At 44.5% G+C, this 19,697-nt stretch overlaps 8 protein-coding genes across 10 annotated transcripts; 4 read left to right on the plus strand and 4 right to left on the minus strand.

Moving 5' to 3' along the window:
• Positions 1–37: 37 nt before the first annotated feature.
• Positions 38–1,294, plus strand: IntS12 (Integrator 12). Its single transcript, XM_017237303.3, has one exon. It carries the CDS (start codon positions 140–142, stop codon positions 1,121–1,123), a length of 984 nt encoding a protein of 327 aa, XP_017092792.2. The 5' UTR covers positions 38–139; the 3' UTR covers positions 1,124–1,294.
• ball (nucleosomal histone kinase 1) lies at positions 1,135–3,667 on the minus strand. The gene is made up of 2 exons (XM_017237302.3): positions 3,111–3,667; positions 1,135–3,054 (listed from the first exon to the last, which is right to left on the minus strand). Exons 1-2 carry the CDS (start codon positions 3,351–3,353, stop codon positions 1,483–1,485), a joined length of 1,815 nt encoding a protein of 604 aa, XP_017092791.2. The 5' UTR covers positions 3,354–3,667; the 3' UTR covers positions 1,135–1,482.
• Positions 3,668–3,833: 166 nt separating this feature from the next.
• His2Av (Histone H2A variant) lies at positions 3,834–5,560 on the plus strand. Its single transcript, XM_017237358.2, has 4 exons — positions 3,834–4,030; positions 4,336–4,413; positions 4,602–4,715; positions 4,987–5,560. The coding sequence occupies exons 1-4, from the start codon at positions 4,028–4,030 to the stop codon at positions 5,215–5,217; spliced, it is 426 nt and encodes a 141-aa protein (XP_017092847.1). The 5' UTR covers positions 3,834–4,027; the 3' UTR covers positions 5,218–5,560.
• A 201-nt stretch (positions 5,561–5,761) lies between these two features.
• On the minus strand, positions 5,762–8,761 carry SPARC (secreted protein, acidic, cysteine-rich). Of its 2 annotated transcripts, XM_070281499.1 has the most exons (3): positions 8,677–8,761; positions 6,732–6,911; positions 5,762–6,671 (listed from the first exon to the last, which is right to left on the minus strand). In XM_070281499.1, the coding sequence occupies exons 2-3, from the start codon at positions 6,891–6,893 to the stop codon at positions 5,916–5,918; spliced, it is 918 nt and encodes a 305-aa protein (XP_070137600.1). In that variant the 5' UTR covers positions 6,894–6,911; positions 8,677–8,761; the 3' UTR covers positions 5,762–5,915. The 2 variants fall into 2 exon arrangements, with proteins under 2 accessions (XP_070137600.1, XP_017092844.2); XM_017237355.3 differs by lacking the exon at positions 8,677–8,761 and having other exon boundaries at positions 6,732–6,919.
• A 753-nt stretch (positions 8,762–9,514) lies between these two features.
• On the minus strand, positions 9,515–12,604 carry Rb97D (Ribonuclear protein at 97D). 2 transcript variants are annotated; one of them, XM_070281010.1, is made up of 6 exons: positions 12,428–12,604; positions 12,057–12,286; positions 11,752–11,996; positions 11,006–11,689; positions 10,812–10,947; positions 9,515–10,619 (listed from the first exon to the last, which is right to left on the minus strand). In XM_070281010.1, exons 1-5 carry the CDS (start codon positions 12,506–12,508, stop codon positions 10,817–10,819), a joined length of 1,371 nt encoding a protein of 456 aa, XP_070137111.1. In that variant the 5' UTR covers positions 12,509–12,604; the 3' UTR covers positions 9,515–10,619; positions 10,812–10,816. The 2 variants fall into 2 exon arrangements, with proteins under 2 accessions (XP_070137111.1, XP_070137110.1); XM_070281009.1 differs by having other exon boundaries at positions 9,515–10,947.
• A 49-nt stretch (positions 12,605–12,653) lies between these two features.
• Positions 12,654–14,919, plus strand: ArgRS (arginine--tRNA ligase-like protein). The gene is made up of 3 exons (XM_017237352.3): positions 12,654–12,796; positions 12,852–13,318; positions 13,377–14,919. Exons 1-3 carry the CDS (start codon positions 12,758–12,760, stop codon positions 14,854–14,856), a joined length of 1,986 nt encoding a protein of 661 aa, XP_017092841.2. The 5' UTR covers positions 12,654–12,757; the 3' UTR covers positions 14,857–14,919.
• A 155-nt stretch (positions 14,920–15,074) lies between these two features.
• On the plus strand, positions 15,075–18,502 carry LOC108122568 (uncharacterized). The gene is made up of 3 exons (XM_017237197.2): positions 15,075–15,216; positions 17,672–18,061; positions 18,117–18,502. Exons 2-3 carry the CDS (start codon positions 17,792–17,794, stop codon positions 18,354–18,356), a joined length of 510 nt encoding a protein of 169 aa, XP_017092686.2. The 5' UTR covers positions 15,075–15,216; positions 17,672–17,791; the 3' UTR covers positions 18,357–18,502.
• On the minus strand, positions 15,256–19,306 carry ro (transcription factor rough). The gene is made up of 3 exons (XM_017237178.3): positions 18,803–19,306; positions 15,909–16,143; positions 15,256–15,609 (listed from the first exon to the last, which is right to left on the minus strand). Exons 1-3 carry the CDS (start codon positions 19,275–19,277, stop codon positions 15,366–15,368), a joined length of 954 nt encoding a protein of 317 aa, XP_017092667.2. The 5' UTR covers positions 19,278–19,306; the 3' UTR covers positions 15,256–15,365.
• Positions 19,307–19,697: the final 391 nt, after the last annotated feature.

A 19,697-nucleotide genomic window follows, 5' to 3' on the forward strand; every position in this document is an offset into this window, starting at 1 on the left:
AAGTGGTTGGCAACTCTAAACAAAATCAGCTGGAGTTTGCATCTCCTAGGCATATCAGATTGAAAGACTTCAAAAATAACTTGTTTTTTTAATTCATAACATTTTTGTTAACTAAAATTAACAGATTTTCCTGTTTACCATGGCTGCTAATATAGCTGCAGTGGCTACCGCTGCCCAGGAGGTGGATCCTGTACTCAAAAAGGCTATCAAGTTGCTGCACTCCAGCAATCCCACATCGGCATCTGAGTTGCGTTTGCTCTTGGATGAGGCTTTTAAGGCACGATATGGCCCAGAGAAGAATCTGACCAACAACATGTCCCAGCGCATGAAGGACGACGAGGCTGTTTTCCCGGGCAGAGCTGCCACTCCGCCGCAACCCATCAACACGGATGAAATCATAAATTTGACAAACTCTCCGGATAAGGAGCCCTCCGATTCGGTGGACACCATCGCCGACTCCGATGATGGCCTAAGTGCAGCGGGAATAGTTAATACAGGCGACACGGGAGACTTTGGCGACCTGAACTGTTGCGTTTGCGGAGAAATGGTGTTCACGGCCACTAACCGGTTGATCGAGTGCTCCAAGTGTGGCACCATGTACCATCAGGAGTGCCACAAGCCGCCAATTACCAAGGAGGAGGCAGCCGACGATCAGGAGCAAACCTGGCAATGTGACAATTGTTGCAACAAACCCAGTGGCAGCAGTCGGGCAGCTTCATCGACTGCAGCGGTGACACCTACGGTCTTTATCGCCGACGAACCCCTGGGCTCCATGCCACTCACCAGCAAAACCAAGTCCTCGGTGGCATCTTCCCGTTCATCCACTTCGTCCAATTCCTCGTCGCCATTCTACAGACCAGAACCCAGCAGCTCAACCAATGCCAGCAGCAGTAGCAGCAGCAAACATGGTCACAAGTCATCATCCTCATCCTCGTCCAAGTCCCACAAAGAAGACCGCCCTAGCAAGTCCTCAGGAACGCTAAGCGGGATTGGAAGTGTAGATAAGCACAGCGGCAGCGGAACCTCCTCCTCGCGTCGCAGTTCCAGTGCCAAGTCAAGTTCCAAGAGCAGCTCGTCCAAGCACCACGAAAGTGGCGGAAGCAAACGCAGGTCGAAACAATAAAAGATTTAGGATTTAAGATTTACGTAAAAAAAAGCAGTGAAAGCTTTTTATTTTTCTAAACAAAATATTTTCTGAAAAATTTAACTTATTATTAAAAAAAAAGAAACCTGCGAATTAAAGCAGTAATTTATAAACTGAAAATAAAGATACATTTTTTTTGGAAACTTAAAACTAGAATTTAATCTTTAATTTTAACAATGTAAGTGCCGGCATCACCTTAAAACAGCCATTAAAAATTAAAATAAGCTACTATGCTTAGTGGGGGATAACCCAGAATGTTTCAAAAATTAATAAATAATAATCAGCGGCTTTATTAAATGCAATAATGGAAACTCACAAAAAAAAAACAACAATGACACCTATCGTTGGTACTTGCGAACGGTGACTGCTGGTGTGCGAGGACTCCGGCTGGACGATGGAGATCCTTCATCCCCATGACCGTTCACCTTTCGCAGATTCACTCTAGTAACTGGAGAGTCTTTGGAACTGGCCAAGCTCCGAGATGCAGACGGTTTGGGCGACGATTTCGCCTGTTCCTTGGCGGTCTTTTTGCGCTTAACATTTACGATAACATTAGCATCCATGCTCACATCGAGCTCAAAATTAAATTCGTAGGTTTTATTGGAGCGGGGATTCGGAGTCAGATCATCATTGACCACCGTTTTGCCGCCCTGTCGCCCACGCAGGGAAATGGCCGGACTGAAATTTATTTTAGCACTGGCCGAGGGAGTTTGCAGCTTGGATGCACTGGGCGTTTGAGATTTGGCGGCACTGGGAGTACCCCCCACCCTGGGACTGGCCTTGGGTGTCCCTTTTGGCGTGCTCTTGGTGCCATTGGGTTCAGTCTTGACACGCTTCTGATTTGGGGGAGTGTGCTGGTCAGCGGAAGAAGTAGCTACCCGTTTTCTGGGCGACACTTTGACCGGCCGAGCTTTCGGTGAAGGTTTAATGGGTTGCCTCTTTCGCGGAAGTACTTCTACTTCTTCCTCCTCGTCGCTGGCCGATATAACTTCCTCAATCGAGGAGTTCAGGAGAGGAGATTCCACTTTCTTAGCTCTTTTGGCAACCGCCACTTTGCTGGTTTTCTGTGGGCTGTGGTTGTTGTTGCTGCTGGTTTGTGGCTTCAATTTAAAATCCAGATCTCCAGAGTTCGGGATCTTCATCTGTTTAAGAGCGTTCGCGAACCACGAACGGCACAAGTCGTAGTCTGGCTCCTGAGTATGCGACAGTTTGCAGACATACTTCATAAAACTCCCGAGAGGAGCAGGAACTCCTTTCGGGAAGAGCGACTTGAGGCTGCCCTCGACGTTGTCCATAAAAGACTCCTTGGCCTTTTGAACCTTTGCTGGAGTTGCGAGTAGTTTCTGAGTCACCCAGGGTAGCTCAGCGCCAAGCCACTCAATTAGGTTGTATCCCAGGATCTCCAAATCAGACCGCCTCGTGGGCACACCAAGATGTGCATCCCTTGATGTGTACTCAATGGTGCCGTTGTGCATCTTTTTGGGGTCTGGTTTGAAATCTCCAGTTACAAAGTGGGAAGCCAGGCCGAAATCGACCAGATAGGCCTGGGCGCCACCGCCTTTTCCCAATCCCAACAGGATATTGGACGCTTTAAGGTCGGCATGAACGTAGCCAGTGCCGTGCATGTACTGATATACGTCCAACATTTGAATAGCCAGCCTGTATACGGTGCCCTCGGGCAGTATCTTGCCATTCTCTAAGAAGAACTTGGATATATCAGTGCCATAGCGCGGCATCACAATAAATCTGTGCTTTTGTCCATTGACATCTGCTGATCCATTGGCCAGGATGTAGGGCATGCCCAGAGACTTGAGACCTTTCTTCTGCTTGAACTGTTTGATGTCGTCTTGCTTGGCATTACGCAGGTAGAAGTGCATCTCCACGAAGAGCGGCCCATTTCCGTGAGGCTCCTAAAAAGAGGTATTATTAATTGCGCTCTTGGGATATAACTTTCACTTCAACTCACGCATTTCACCACAGCATCGTAGTTCTTTTCGCCCACTTTGCAAGCGGAGTAGATTTCGCCAAAGCCCCCTATCCCAATAGAAGTGCCAATCCGCCACTGGCCCTTTGTCATGTCGGTGAACACGGTGCCCTCCGTAATTTTCTCCGGCATGTCGTACAGCTTGCTCTTGCCCTTCTTGGCCGGCGCCGCTTTTTTTGCCGGCGCTGTGCCGGCAGCTGCTTTTAGTTTGACGACACGCGGCATGGCTTTGGAACTGACAGTGAATAACGCAAAATAAGCCAAGTCCTTAATTCCGCTCGAAATGCCGCCACAGTCGCAGTTCCAAAGAGTTGCCACTTTTGGCGAATGTAGCGTCCTCCGCAGAGATGCCAACTTAAGCAACTCTCCAAATCAAAAGATATCACTAATTCAAATGTTTTTATAAATAAAAAAATAACTTAAATGCCAAATACAAAAAATTTAGATTAAGTGACAATTAATAATTTATTTTTTTATGAAAAATTATTTATGAAACTATGAAAAATTTCTTTTTAAAAAGTCGATTGCAACAGAATAATTATTTAAATTGAAGTATATAATTTGTTATATTATAATTCATCATTATCATTGAATAAAAGTGTCAAAAATTTTAAATAGTTTTCGATACCGATAGTTTTTCTCACGCAAAAAAACAGCAAGTTGGCAGCCCTACGCATTTTTCCTCCGAATGGCTCCTTCTCTGACGGCGTCTTTTTCAGTTCATTCGTGTAAAATTTCGAGCGCTGAGCAGAAGTGTAGACCGTGGAGGAAATCCCCCAGAGCAAATTACGCTTGAATTCCGTGTAGCAATCATTCCCAACGCGGCAGCAACCAAAGTGCCTAGAGCATCTCGCCAACGCAGATAACGCAGCAACAGAAAAAAAATCGATTGAATAAAAATGGTAATTGCGGAATTGCGGCGAAATTTTGAGCGGTAGTGGCAGCGGCAGCGGCGCAGGTTGCTTGGCCACTGCGCGTGCCCCCCGCGAATCAAATATTGATGCAACCAGCGGCGGGGGGACCACGTAGCGCGAAAATTGAAAATCCGGCCGTGCTCCACTGCCGCTCCTCTGGCTCCCACGCATTTGTTATTGTGTTAAAGGGCGGCAGAAAGATCAGCCCTAACCTCACAATTCGACCGCCTCCATTTTGTGCGTTGGCTTGTGTGCTTTTCTAATTGTGCATTGTGTGTTTTATTATTCTGCAGGCTGGAGGCAAAGCAGGCAAAGATTCCGGCAAGGCAAAGGCGAAGGCAGTTTCACGATCGGCGCGCGCGGGACTTCAGGTGAGTTCAACGGGCCTTTGTTGTTGTCTGTACTTTTGGCGCCTTTTCCGTTCTCACCTCGCACCGAGCATATTCCACCACATACAGGGTGCTTTTTCGGTGGCTTGTTTTGGATTTTTGGGGGTAGCAAAACATAAACAAGACTATACTAATATATGCGCATTTTTTTGTTGTTTTGTGCTTCTCAGTTCCCCGTTGGTCGCATCCACCGTCATCTTAAGAGCCGCACCACATCCCATGGACGCGTCGGAGCCACGGCAGCCGTATACTCTGCTGCCATATTGGAATACTTGACCGCCGAGGTTAGTGCACCCGCCGTAGTTTTTCCCGCTTTTCGCGTCCAACATTGTAGCGGGACTTTCCCCCCCAATGTATGGATGGCATAGAAAGCGAACACAAATTACAACTTCAAATTCTAATTTTGGAATCAAAAAAGAATGATGCAATTTGTGGTCGCTCATATGCAAGAGAACTACTATTGTTTTCCAATTATTCCGGAAACATAATTGGATATTCCAATAAGAAAAAAAATTATAATAGTACAGTTGTAATAATATCTAATGTTTTTAACAGGTCCTCGAGTTGGCTGGAAACGCATCAAAGGATCTGAAAGTGAAACGTATCACTCCTCGCCACTTACAACTCGCCATTCGTGGAGACGAAGAACTGGACAGCCTGATCAAGGCAACCATTGCCGGTGGCGGCGTCATTCCGCATATACACAAGTCGCTGATCGGAAAGAAGGAGGAGACTGTCCAGGATCCGCAGCGCAAGGGCAACGTCATTCTGTCGCAGGCCTACTAGTAGGACGCTTTCAAAATGTGCGAAAATTAATGTTAAATTCAGAAATCCAAGGAAGAGACAGATAAACAAACCGACGAGTTGTAATCATTTCTGTGCGTTCGCACACACTTTATATACTACAACGTAATACATAATTATGTAACCCTAGCATCTCCCCAAAACACACACACAATGCATACAACAACATACACAAAACACAACAAAAAAATACAAAAAGAAAAAAAAAACACGAAACGTATTAGCCCGCGCACACTTAAGGCGAGGTTAAATATGAAAGAAAAACAAATCTTAATTTAGAGAAAAATAACTACACGAATAAATTTAATAAAAATTTAAAATAAAAGCGTTAATCTTGTTATTCTCCAAAAATTTAAACGAAGAGGATGCATACATGAATTTAAGTTGAGTTTATTTTAAAAAAATATGTAAAATTTAATGAGAGAGGTTATAGCGAAATAGTTAATGACTATGATTAGTTATTCATTATAATCAAAACAAAATATCTTGAATTATATTTTATTTTTCGATGAAAACTAATGTTAGATTTTGAAAGTAATTACCATTTATTTTCATTCAACTTAAAAGAAAGTATTAAAATCGTACAAAACGAAGACATCTTTGGATTAAGGAAGCAAGTGGTTACAGTTTAAGGCATTTGAAGACTTATTTAAAGACCATCTGTGGCTCTGGGCAGGTGACTAACCCAACAGATGTGGCTGGGAACGTTGGACTTCGTCACAGCGCTCGATAAGGTCATCGGCATCCAGCTCCAGGCAGGCACCCCACTCCACAAGGGTGATGCGATGGTCATTGTTTGAGTCACATGACTCCAGGAAGGGGGCGATGCAGTGCTCCAGGCTGACCAAAGGTGCCCGGATGGGGAAGAGCTCGTGCCGGGAGACGGAACGATCGGTGTCGCCATCGAGGTCACACCACTTCCACACGGCAGCGTTCGACCAGCGACGCGAGTGGTTCGTCTCAGCCTCCAGCTCCATCTGCATGTAGTGTTCGGTCAGCTCGTCGCGCTCGGCCAGATCACGCATCACGTTGAAGAGCCAATCGCGCATGCGACGGGGGAAGTCCTTCATGTCCTCTTCGGTGCAGACGCGTGGCTCATGGCAGGCTCCAAGGTAGTCGATGTGCATGTGGGCGTTGTCGGGGTTGGTGCATCGCTCATCACCACTGTCGCACCAGCAGCGTTGCTGGTAGACGGCACAATCCGATGACCAGGTCTCGTTGGCATTGGTGCACACGTGGCGACGGGTGTCCAGCTCATCGGGGCACTCTGGAATGCACACGCACTCGGGAGTCTCGTTGTCCTTCATCTGGCAGATGCGACCGGCACCGCAGGGCATGGTCTCGCAGGGATCAACCTCGACCACGGGATTGATGAGGTTGTGGCGCACGCTGGCCAGCTTGTTGGCGATTTCATTCTCACGCTCCACGTCCTTTATCTGCATGGGAATATCTCTCTTAATAAGATATTTTGAGGCTTTTATTGTAAGGAAACCTACCTTGGCCTTCTCTTCCAGGAGGCGTAGGTACTCCTCTTCGTTCTCGTCAATGTCGCTGAGGTCATCGTCCCCGAGGTCGGCTAGATCATCGATCTCCTCGGAGGCCTGGACCTGGCACAAGGCCAAGAGCCCCAAGCCGAGCAGCAGCCAAAGGGAGCGCATTATGGAAGGGATCTAAAACTAAAGAATATATTTTCTAAAAATAATTATTAAAGCTGATATGCAAATTCGAAAACTAGGCCAGTGGGTCAAATAGGTCAACAAACCATAGCTACGGGAAAAACCCAAATATTTCCAACTTACGCTTCGAGCTTCGTAAAAAGCATCTTTGAGATACATTCTTACGTAACTGTACCGCCAAGGACACGTAACGGTTTCTGGAGTTGTAACTCACCCCTTAGGGGTTGGTTTTACATGCCAATGGGCATGGTGGAGGAACGGCGGCTTCTTTTTCCCATTGGAAACAATTTATGAAGCCGGAAAAATCTAGCCTGCCTTTATTGAAGAGTTCAAAAGGTCAATGCGAATATTGTATCTTCCAGATGTATCTAGGAAATCTCCTATTATTAGGAATCTAATTTATGGTTTCGTGCAAAAACTGATTGAAGACAATAGGAATTCATTGTTTTTAAAAGAAAAGTGGTATGGGGTTTATTATAAGGGAAATAGGGTAGAAATATCTAGAAAACAGAATTAAGGAAAAGGCCATTTAATGGCTCATTAAGCCAGTTTGTAACGGAAATGCAAATATTTGCGATTCAAACTGAGAAAGATTTATGATTTTTTGAACTTTTGATACGATTTTTTAATAATAAATTATTAGAAATGATATTATAAGTAAATATAAGCTTTGGTATGATTTCTATATATAAGGTTTTCTTACTTTCTCAACCACAAAAGGAAATATGAAATATTTTGTGTACCAAATCAAGGCATGTTTAACACATGTTCCCAGTTCAAAAGCTTTTTTTTTAAAATCGTTTAAAAAATCACTATATAGTTTATATTATGTGCTTGTAGGCTCTGAAACAACATATGTATTTTCATATATATGCTTTTTAGGTGGACGCTGATAAAAGCTGACCTTAATGCTGCTAATTCAGACTCGAATCGAAAACCGTATTGCCAGAGACCTGCCCCATAATCATACCAAGATGTCGCCCTAGTTCTACGCCAGTGCTTTGTCCATGTGCCATATAGTACACTTAATTGCTCAACGACACATTGGGCTTATCGCAGACTCGACTTGGCCGCCTCTCCTCTTATCAGGATCGGTCGCTTCCGTTTTGGGGATCAAGACTTGCTTAATCGTTGCTTTTTATACAAAAGTGCGCAGCTATGTATCTTGTAAAGAGAAATATACAAACGAACTGATGGGACTTCCAGGAATATCCGAGTTGCAGTGCATTCCATAGCTGTTTGTATACACATATGTGAAATGAATATATGTACATATATGCCTCCGCCTGCAGTTTAATTATACCGACAGTAAACTAGAAACAGTGACGTGATGCAGCATCCAAGATGCACTGTGTTTATGCTGGGGAGTCCATTGAATCGTGAACGAAATGTGGGCGAATGAGGTCCCTCCTCCCCATCCCCATCCCCATAAAAAACAATTTACTTGAATTTGCGGAACTGCAAATCGCTAACGAGGAATTGTTGACCTTGCAGTCTAGCTCGGACCGCTCATAACTTTGATTTAGATTCGACTTTAAGTGGAATAAAAAGTTAAAATTCTACCAAACTGATATTGGCCAATTTCACATAAATTAGTTTCAATTAATATTGAATCGATTGCTGAATTTGAAAGACCATTGAACTTGAGAGCAACTCGATCGGGAGCTGAGCTGGCAGTAATTCTAGAACCACATTTCATACACAAACTCTTGTTTTGTAATCCAAGTCCAGTCGGTAATCCTTTATTTCACTAAATTATACTCACTGTAGTAGGGCTTTGGTGTGTGGGTTCTCCTTTTCAGATGTCTAAACGCGTTGGCGGATGGCGAGTGACTGATTCCAGCCCGGGAAAGCTTCCGAATGATTACGGATCGCTTAATGGGAGCATACACATGCACTCAGAATAATAGGAGGTTGAATTTAATTCAAATATTTAATTGTTGGGCGTGCTTTTATAAAACCTATTTCTAGTATACTTAGTCATGACATATTTCTTTAAATATTTCAAATATTAAAATAAAAATATCTATTATTTTGAAAAGAACTGTAAAGTTTATACCCCAAACATGTTGCCTCGCAACATGTTCGCCTGATTTTTGGATCATTTGGAATAAAAACACAGATTGCCTCATTCTTTTGCGCATTTTTTTATTAAAATTCATTTTTTTTACAATTTTTATAAAAAGTTTTCTTTACTTACCTGTTAGGGAGTAACGTGTGGCCTAATTGTATCCCCACCAGCGAAGCTCAGGATTTCGGGGTCGTTTTTTTTTTTGGAAAAGAAACAGTGTGTGTTTGTTTAAAAGTTGCGATTAAATGAAGAGGAGGGACTGGATACATATTAAGCAGGTACTTAAGCATTCTTATAGAAACTATAGTGTATCCTAGAGAACAAGTATCTGAATTCCCAGTCTGAATTCTAACTTACCATAGGGTTATACGAGTAGGATATATCTAAAAATAGGATCAAAACTTTTATGGCTTGCGATTTGCACCTAGAATTACATAAAGTTAACTTGATCTTGAGGTAAATAGTAGTTTAGTTTAATGCTAGACTGGAAGAAATAGACTTACAATTCGGCATCTAAAACAAATACATAGTGTTTATTTTTGAAAATTTCATTTATTTTAAATAAATACGCTTTGTCATATAGTTTGGTTAAGTGAATAGAGTTTGAAGTCAAATAATTTTGAAGAAGCTCTAAATAAAGCTGGCAAATAGTGACCTGAGCCTCTGTTTTAGTTCATAATTCAATTAAAGCCATCGGCATGTGCTATTATGTAGAACCTAATCTTATTTAAAAGAGAAAATTAATTGTACATCTATGTAGGTAAACAGTAGATCTAAACTTAATTTGAAGTTTTGCATTCGTAGCGTGAAAACAATATTAAAATATACATATATAGTTTCTTAGTGATATTCCTTCTCATAGTTACATGTTTCACATATAAAAATAAGCAATTGCTGTTCTTCAAAGAACTAAAAACCAAAGATTAAGAATATTTTGAAACAAGCATTGTGGCATCAGGGCCACAGTAGAAACCTTTTACAACTTTACAAAATAGTACATCGCATTGCAGATTCTTGTATATTGTAGGTATCCCTCTTGATCCTTGTACAATTGACAATAGTTTTGGATATCCGTGTCGCTTTTCTAAGATTTGATATCCGGTCCAAACAGCTTCCATGTCTTTTATTGAAATTTATATTTGTCTTGTTTTTGGACGAATTTTCAGGTTTAATGGGTTTTGTTAGTAAGAGACATATTTTCGACACTAAGCTCACGTAGTACTTGTATAGTTCACCATTAATTCTTAATTTAATTTCTTTTGCATTTTTAGATTTAATAACAAAGAGACTTGGATTGGGTTAGAGAGCCTAGGTTATATTCATATCGTATTTGGGTTTATTCTACGATTCGTAAGGATACAGAAATAGTCAAAAATAAGACAAACGTTGAAATAGCTAACTTGCAGCTAGGTAATTCGAATACTTTTTTTTTGTTTTAAATATTAATGCATATAGTCTTCGGCTTAGCTTAGGTCAATTGTAGTTAAATCCATGGTATATCTTAATTAAATCTCTAGTTTCATGCCTATGATACAAAGAGAGAGAGACAATGCGAAAATGTCCTGATAGTAACTCTAAGCGAGTGGAGCCTATCTTATCAACAAGCTTATTTAACAGTATCTTGAATTGTGAGGCATCTAAATCAGAGAAAATTGTACATATTAGTAAATACAATACAATAGGGGGGTCTTTAGACGTAGTGCGATTCTTTCAATTCATGGGAGAGTGGCAAGACGTATTTTGGGATTATCTTATATCTTATATGCCACATTAAAACGAACGACTAATGGCGGGGACGGGTTGTGCTCTGACTAGCGGCTGTTACTCACCAAATCTACCGGCGGTACTTGCTACTGCCTCCGGTGGGCACGGATCCATTGGCGATAGGCTTGTGACTAGTTCCGTTCGGAGGCGGAGCAGCTACATTGTACGGAGCGTAGGGTGGTGCTGGAGGTTGAGGGTTATCTAAAATATTCCAAATCGAATAAGAAACTTCAAAGCCTAAACACAATCCTAAACTTACGATAGGGATTGGGTGGCGTTGCAGCATAGGGATTCATGCGATTTGCTCCCATGTTGTGCTTGGTCGGGCCGCCTCCGTAGTTTTGCTGGTAACCGGTGCCGAAGTTAGGCGGCGGTGGTTGCTGGTGCGGCGGTGCAGGCTGCGGCGGTGGTGCCCCCGGGATCGGTGGCGGCGCATTCGGCGGCATGTTCCAGTTTCCAGGCGCCGGCGGCGGGGGTCCGTTGCGGTGGTGGTCCATCGGCGGAGGTGCTGCGGCTGGCGGTGGAGCCTGTTGCACCGGTGGCGGGCATCCCCACTGCCCGGGGTGCCATTGAGGCTGGGCCGGTGGATAACCACCCCAGGCGTTCATTTGCGGTGGAGGGGGCTGTTGGTAATAAGACTGCATTGGCGGCGGAGGTGGTCCCCAGTAGTTGTAGTTCGGCGGAGGAGCATTCATCGGAGGTGGAGGGGGTTGCTGCTGGTACGGTGCCATTGGCGAAGGAGGGGGCGGTCCAGGTGGACGATAGCCGGCAGGCGGCATATTTCCGTTTTGAGGCGGCGGAGGCGGGTGTTGGTACTGATTCATTGGAGGCTTTGTGCCGTTTGGTGGAGCTCCAGGCTGATGTTTCTCTCCTTTCTTTTCCAGGTTGTAAATTGACTTTTTAACGTCCACATGTACATATTTGATAGAATGCTGTTTTTGGACTACAAAGATACATAATATTTAATAAAATATCAGAGAATTATAAAGGAAACCCTTGACTCACGTATGGCTTTGTCTACTGCATCGTAGTCGTCAAACTCGATAAAGGCGAATCCACGACGTTTGCCGGTGGTCTTGTCGGTGAGCAGCTTGACGGAGACCACATTACCAAACTGCATGAAGTACTCCCGCAAGCAATCCTCATCGTGGTTGTCTTTCAGACCGCCCACAAATAGTTTCTTCACTGATATGTTGGTCTCGCGTGACTCACGTTCTGGGCGCGGCAAAGCCCGCTTTGCCTCCACAGTTCTATGACAATTAGATGGAATTAGAAACCATATGGAACACTTTTCTGAGGAAAACACTTACTTGCCGTCGATGACATGGGGGCGGTTCTCCTGTGCCTTGTCTACCATGAGGGACTTTGTGTAGGTGATGAAGCCGAAGCCCCGGGAGCGTTTGGTGGTTGCATCGCGCATCACCACAACATCGACGACTTTGCCCCACTGGCCGTAGAACACCTTCAGGCCCTCCTCTGTGGTGTAGGGAGCCAGGCCGCCGATGAAGAGCTTACGCAAGTGCTCCAGTTCGCAGATGTCCTGCCGGGTCGAAGGAGAGGGAGGTGTTGGTATTAAAATGCGTCATCCGGTGGATGAGACACCGCCGCCCACAAACACGTATACACACAAAAGCAAGTGTCTGTTGGTGTGGGTGGCAAGCCGATTTTCACTTTTACTTACATCTTCGCGGTCTGGAATAACTATAACCTCAGCAGTGGGATCCTCTGCGGTTCCTTCCTTTAAACCCGCAACTGCTGCCATGTTTTGTTAGGTTTTTCTTTAACCAACTCAGAAAAAGTCAAACATTTACGAAGAAACGAAAGAAAAGAATATTGTGAATGATTTTTTACAAGTGATACACCGATATTTAGCGGAGTGTATCGATATATCAGTGTTGTAAAATCGATTAAGCAACAGCTGTTAGTAACCAGTTTCGATAGTTGATATATTTCGCACATTGTGCGGCATGTGGCATATTTTTCTTGTTGATCGGTGAAAGGAGTTTTGAAGATGGGTCTTAATGTTGAGCTGAAGAAACTCGAAGAGTTGGTAAGACCTTAATGAAATTGACCCCTTGTAGTATATTCACAAACTGCCTTTGCAGGAACTTGAAACGCAGAGGCTGGCAGCCCAATTGCAGGACAGCAAGGCGGAACAAGCTGATGACGATCTGCTAAAGCTGCAGGTGGAAAACACCAAGCTCAAGCACCGCCTGGCTATCCTACGACAGTCCATAGCCGACGAGTCGAAAGCCGGTGGCAGCGTTGAGGTGCAGGACAATTGCTCCATCACGGAGCACCTGCATTTCGTGTTTTCTCAGGCTATTGCTTTGGCTTTCCCGGAATACCAGGACTCTGCCGTGTCGATTGCTCCTGTCAACAGCGCTTCGGCAAAGTTTGGCGATTACCAGTGCAACAATGCCATGAAGTTGGCCAAGCAACTGAAGGAGAAGGGAATCAACAAGTCGCCACGCGATATTGCCACGGAAATACAGCGAAACTGCCCTGCCTCACCGCTTATTGAAAAGCTGGAGGTGGCTGGAGCTGGATTTGTAAACGTCTTTTTGAGCAAGTAAGTTGTGGGATTCAGAAACATATGTCCGACTTTCAATGTCTGTCTTTCCCCACAGAAACTATGCATCACAAGCTTTAAGCAGCCTGCTCCGAAACGGCGTAAAGCCTCCCCCAGTGCCCAAGAAGCGAGTCCTCATCGACTTTTCGTCCCCCAACATTGCCAAGCAGATGCATGTGGGTCACCTGCGGTCCACCATCATTGGAGAATCTATTTGCCGCCTGCTGGAGTTCCTCAAACACGACGTGGTGCGCATTAACCACCTTGGCGATTGGGGAACACAGTTTGGGATGCTGATTGCCCACCTGGAAGATCGTTTCCCCAATTTCCTGAACGAGAGTCCTCCCATCGGTGATCTGCAGGTCTTCTACAAAGAGTCCAAGAAGCGGTTCGACGAGGACGAGGAGTTCAAGAAGCGGGCGTACAGTCGAGTGGTTTCACTGCAGGGCGGTGAGCCAAACTCCATCAAGGCCTGGCAGTTGATTTGCGATGTGTCGCGGAAGGAATTCCAGACCATCTACAACCGCCTGGACGTGTCGATCGAAGAGCGTGGCGAATCCTTCTATCAGTCCCGTATGCTGTCGGTGGTGGAGTTTTTGCGAAGCAAGAACCTGCTGGAGGCGGACGAGGGCCGTGAGATTATGTGGCCTGACGAAAGCAAAACAGGCATCCCCCTAACGATTGTGAAATCCGACGGTGGGTTCACGTACGATACCTCCGATATGGCCGCCATTCGTCATCGATTGGAGGAGGAGAAGTGCACATGGATTATTTATGTGGTGGACGCCGGACAAAGCACACATTTCAATACCATTTTCAAGGCTGCCGAGCGCTGTGGCATCCTGGACCCTGCTGTTCACCGTGTGGATCACGTCCAGTTCGGAGTGGTGCTTGGCGAGGATGGAAAGAAGTTCAAGACTCGTTCGGGAGACACCGTGAAACTATCCGACCTGCTGGACGAGGGAATGAAGCGATCGTTGAACCAACTGGAGAGTCGAGGCCGCAACGACGTTCTCACTCCCCAAGAACTGAAAGACGCACAAGAGGCCGTGGCCTACAGTTGTATTAAGTATGCGGATCTGTGTCACAACCGCATCAGCGACTACATATTCTCCTTTGACAAAATGCTCGAGGATCGGGGCAACACCGCCGTCTATCTACTCTACACCTACACACGCATTTGCTCCATTGCCCGCAACTCGGGTGAGGACTTCAGTGACTTGGCCAAGGTTCTGGAGGGCGTCAATATCGATTTGAGTCACGAAAAGGAATGGAAGCTGGCCAAGACCCTCCTCAAGATGCACGACATACTCATCAAGTGCTCCAACGAGCTTTTCCTGCATTTCCTCTGCGAATTCTGCTACGAAGTGTGCACCACCTTTACCGAATTCTACGACAGCTGCTACTGCATTGAGAAGAACAAGGCTGGCGAGATTGTGTCAGTCAATAGGAGCCGAATTCTTTTGTGCGAGGCTACCGCTGCGGTATTGCGGCAGTCATTCTATATCTTAGGATTGAAGCCAGTTGCTAAGATTTAAGATGTCCTTAGAGATATTAACCGGTGTTTTTGATATGGATATCGAAATAAAAAAAATTATAAATAATAACTTGTCTTTGGATAATTTTTAAAAGGGATTTATCATTTAATATATCTTTTAATTCATGAAGTTGCTATAAATAGCTACTGTTGCTATAATCCCTAAAATCTCTACCGTTAACAGTCTGCTGTACGCTGTTATCGATAGTTTCTGTTAATCTTAGATAGCAGCAACAGCTGTCTCTGCTTCATTGTTTATTAGTTTTTTTAGTTTTAACCAAGTTTGTTGTCTTTCTTTCTTATATAAACAAACTAGTGCTATTCCACTAAGTGCAAAAATGCTCATTTAACACATATACTAGTAAGTAGCCATTTGGTTTTCAAGGGAGATGCTTACAAGCCTCCGATTTCATCAATTATTTTTATTCAATAAGGTGCTACATAAATCTAAACAATCTTTAATCTTTAAAGCTCAATTAAAACTAATAATAGTTTTTAATAATAATAATGCTAGCATGTATTAATAAGCGTTGGCGTTTCTCTGCTTCGATGTGGCGGTGGTTGTTGTTGGTTTTGTGGCTTGAAGTGGTCGCTGTTATCCTGCGTGCCATCCTTGGGCAGCGCAGTAGGCGTCGCTGCTGGCGTGGCGTAGTACCCCAAACCGACGCCAGGGGGCAGGGTCGTCGGGGCTGGAGGCGCGTAACTCGTTTGACCCATTATAGAGCTCATAAAACCATTGGCCACGACAAAGTTTCTGAAAAATTGATTACATCAAATGACCAGCTCTATTCTAAGGACGACCTTGCACCCTAAGGTGGTCAAGGGGAGGTGCTAGTGGTGGCAGGATCGCCTGTCTAATTGGGTTTGTGTGCGCGTAAATGTCGTAAAATTAATTTCGTGTTAATTTTATGGGAGGCCATCAATTAAACCAGTGACATCCTTTTGAATTACTTCCGTTTCAAAATATTATATCGGAATGATGGGTAATAGTGGACATAATTCAAAAGCATATAACAAGGCAGCTGTTTTTAGGACTTTACTTCCAAAACTCACCTATAATGCTGGTCGATCTGAGCCTTTTCTATGCGCTTGTCCTTGGCCCTACGATTCTGGAACCAGATCTTGATTTGGGTCTCAGTCAGACGCAGGGTCTCGGCCAGTTCGAAGCGACGGCTTCTGGAGATGTACTCGTTCCTGTGGAACTCCACCTCCAGACGCAGGGTCTGCTCGGTGCTGAAGGTTGTCCTCTGGCGGCGTTGTCTTCCCTCCTTGCGACGTCTTCGAGCCACTAAAAATTATATTAGAAAAAAATACTATTTTAGGTTTACAATCCTTGGAATTTAAAAAATATATTACACCCTTCGTGCTGGATAATTTCCATATTTTTTTGTGCATCATAATGTCTGTTTTGTTTGTTCAACAAAGTATAAAAATAGCACCCCCTCCTCCTGGGTGAGAACTATGGTATACAATAGAGATGTTAGAGCGAAATTAATCTTACATTAACAAACAATTTGGACATATCCCCGGACAGGACTAAACGATTCCGAATGTGGTTGCGTGTTGAGGCAGTTAAACAAATAATTAACCACTCCGGGTATGTCCAACCTCCACCCACATTGCGTGGCTCGCGTTTTGGGTGCACATTACAAATGCATTTTCCACGTGTATCCTCTTTTTATAGACACTCTGTTTTTTTTTTTTGGCAATCTATGCTGATCCGGGAAAGTTTCAACAATGCCAACAGCTGGGCTATACCGCGGACCACACCGCACCACCCATCATCATCATCATGAAAATCCTCTCATTCACATTTTCCAATCTGTTGTCTGTTTGTTTGCATTCGGAGCGTTGCCGGCGATGAAACCCAGCCGAGCGCACATTATGCCCCACCAGCCCCAGACCCAGACCCACACCCCCACCCACTCCCAACCACCAAGACGCCCCTCGTCCATTGTCCTCGTCTGTGGTGCGGTTTAGAGTCTAATTGATGTAACGCGCCGAAGCTGACAAGTTGTTTTGGTGGCTCAGTGGGCGGGGATTTCAGGACGAGAATGGGGCGTGGTAATCTCTAGTTTGTGCTTGATTACCCTTTGCCTGACTATGGGCTTAAGTTCCTCCCTTCTGTCTTCCTTTCTTTCCTAAATTTTTTTTTAAATCACGTGTGAAATTCGATAGTCAAGTGTCCTTTGGACAGTTTGTTGTGGTTGTTACCCTTCCTCCGGCTGCCTTTGTTAGTTTTTTAGGTTTCCTGAGGAGCTCAATTACAATGTTAATTTTTTCAGCTAGTTATGATTTTTTTTCCAACAACATTTACTAATGAGGAAATATGTTTTTTTAAAAGAAGTTTAGAGGTTGCTAAAAAAGTGTTAAATGGTAGATATTTTAAAGAGTTATTTAAGATACATGCGTTTAAGAGTATTCTTATCAATTCTTAAGCCCTTACTGACTTGACTTTAAGGCTCTTTTTTATTAGCCAGCAGATTCTTAATATTTTTTAGCCTCTCCCCACCCCCACACTCCACACCTGGCCAACAACTCCTCAACCGCAAAACGAAAACGCCACAAGTAAATGGAAACTTTCACAGCTGAATGCGTTTTAATTTTTTCTGGCCATTCCTTATTTTTTTTTTTCTTGGCTAACTGGGGGTCAGAGGCAGCTCATTGTGTGGCCGGGGCCCTTGCCTTGCTTACTTTTATTTTTTCTTGACTGATTTTACATAATCCTTGCTGGTACTGGTACTGGACTCCAGCAGGATATTCAATAGCACATGTACTTAATCAGCTTTTTTTTGTATCCAATTTTTTTTGGGCAGTTCCTGCGGAACTAACTTTCATCTGGGCTGCACCTGCGCAGGCGTGTGAAATGCTCATCACTTCCTCTAGGCCTGGCAACTCAACTTTTTGAACATCTCAGGGATCGGGATCGGGTCGAAATGTTGGCATCACTGGGCTTCAGCTGTCCGCGCTGCCTTCTCCTAAGGCGTGGATCCGAGCACTGGGCCTTTGGGTCGCTGGCCCGACAACTCGCCTCGGCTGGGAATAGCTCGAAGGACACACCATCCAAGGACAAGCAACGCCAGGAGGTGCCACCAAAAGATACTGCTGGGCTGGACAAAAATCTGAATGGCCCTGCCAAGACAACTGCTCCGGAAGCCAGTGCCAAAGACAGTAAATCCAAGAAGAAGAATATCAAGGATATCGAGGTACTATGATCTTCTATAACACCATCTAAAGATACTATATTATTTCCTTAAATAGATTCCACCAGAGCCCACCAACTGCTGCATGTCCGGATGCGCCAACTGCGTGTGGCTGGACTACGCCCAGACCCTGGCCAAAATGCTGGGCGACAACGACGAGGAGGCGAGAGAGATCGTCCTCAGCAAGATCACTGACCCGAACCTGAAGATGTTCCTCAGCCTGGAGCTTCGCAACCTAAAGCAGAAACGGGAGGAGGAGGAGAGGGCGCGCGGTAAAAAGCCCAAGCCTTCCAAATAGTCCAGACCAGGACACCTTCTTCCCGAGATTCCTCCCCTTTCATCTATTTAGGACCAAATTCGTAGTAGTTCAAATTTTCTTATGTACTTAGTGTTTAAAAAAAACTACAAAACCTCAGAATAAATGTTTAGGAGTTGAGTATTAAAGTGTTAAGAGTTTAAACATTTAGATTATAGACCAAATTTTGTGTTCCTGTATGTTTTTTTTTTTTAATTAAGAAACAAATAATAGAAATAATAATGGTTTCTTGGTGGATTTTGTATTTTTGAAAACTTTGATATATTCTACATATTTTTAAAATTTGAGATTCAACACTTTATACTTCTTTTAAAATTAGTATTTAATTAAGGCACATTTTTTAAAGTAACCCCTTTTTTAATTTAGAGAATTTAGTTATAATTTTAATAAAAGCATTACCAAATAAATTAAAATTAAAGATTACTTACAAAATGCAGAGAACCCGGCGCTGAAATGCGGGTCACCTGGAAAACCGGGCGGAAATCCATGCTGCAGGACGGGATTGGGTACTCCTTGATTGATCATTGGCGGCGGACTAACGTAGCTCAATTTTGGATTCTGCGAATAATCCTTGGACTGGCTGTAGAAATCGTAGGCGGGAAAGCCCGGAAGCGTGCCGCGTTCATCGCTGATTGAAATATCCGGCGAGGAGACGCTTCCGCCGTCGCTGTGGTAAGGCGTCTCGCATGGTGGGGGCGGCTTGTGGGTGCCAACGTCTATGTCGCCACTTTCGGAGCTGCGCGTCTCTAAATGTCCGTAGAGTCTTTCGAAAAACTGTCGCGGCGAGGACGGACGTTGCGCCGGAACCGTAATAGTTGTGGAGTCCGGATTGGAAGCGGTACTTTGGCTTCTTTGAATGGGTTCATCCGGAGAGCACAGTAACACCATTTTTTGGCTTTGCATTGCGAAAAGGAGCCACGGAGCTAACTACACTAATCTCCTTGGTAATCGGCAAGCGACTGAAGTGACAGATACTTCCGATGGTCAAGCGACGCTTATCCTGCCGCCGACGCCGGCAGAGGACAGGGAAAAAAACAAAGCAAATTACGCGGCCCATCACAAATTAACAGCAGGGACCGGGCCCCGAAAATACTCCTTAATAATGGAGGAAAAAAAAACTCCTTCCGCCTCACCTGTCCATTGGAGCCTGGCGCTTCTGATTGGTGGAATGGCCACAGAGTGTGTGGCAAGGGTGGTTTGCACGCTACATACATACGTATAAGACTCTGCAGGAAGTATAAGAGGGTGTCTGCGCACACTCCTTTAAGCTGGGCCCTGATTGGCTATCCTTATGAGGCTCCAGCGGGAGAGTTTTGGAGACAG

This window comes from Drosophila bipectinata, chromosome 3R (assembly GCF_030179905.1).
Source record: "Drosophila bipectinata strain 14024-0381.07 chromosome 3R, DbipHiC1v2, whole genome shotgun sequence".
Taxonomy (NCBI): Eukaryota; Metazoa; Arthropoda; class Insecta; order Diptera; family Drosophilidae; genus Drosophila; species Drosophila bipectinata.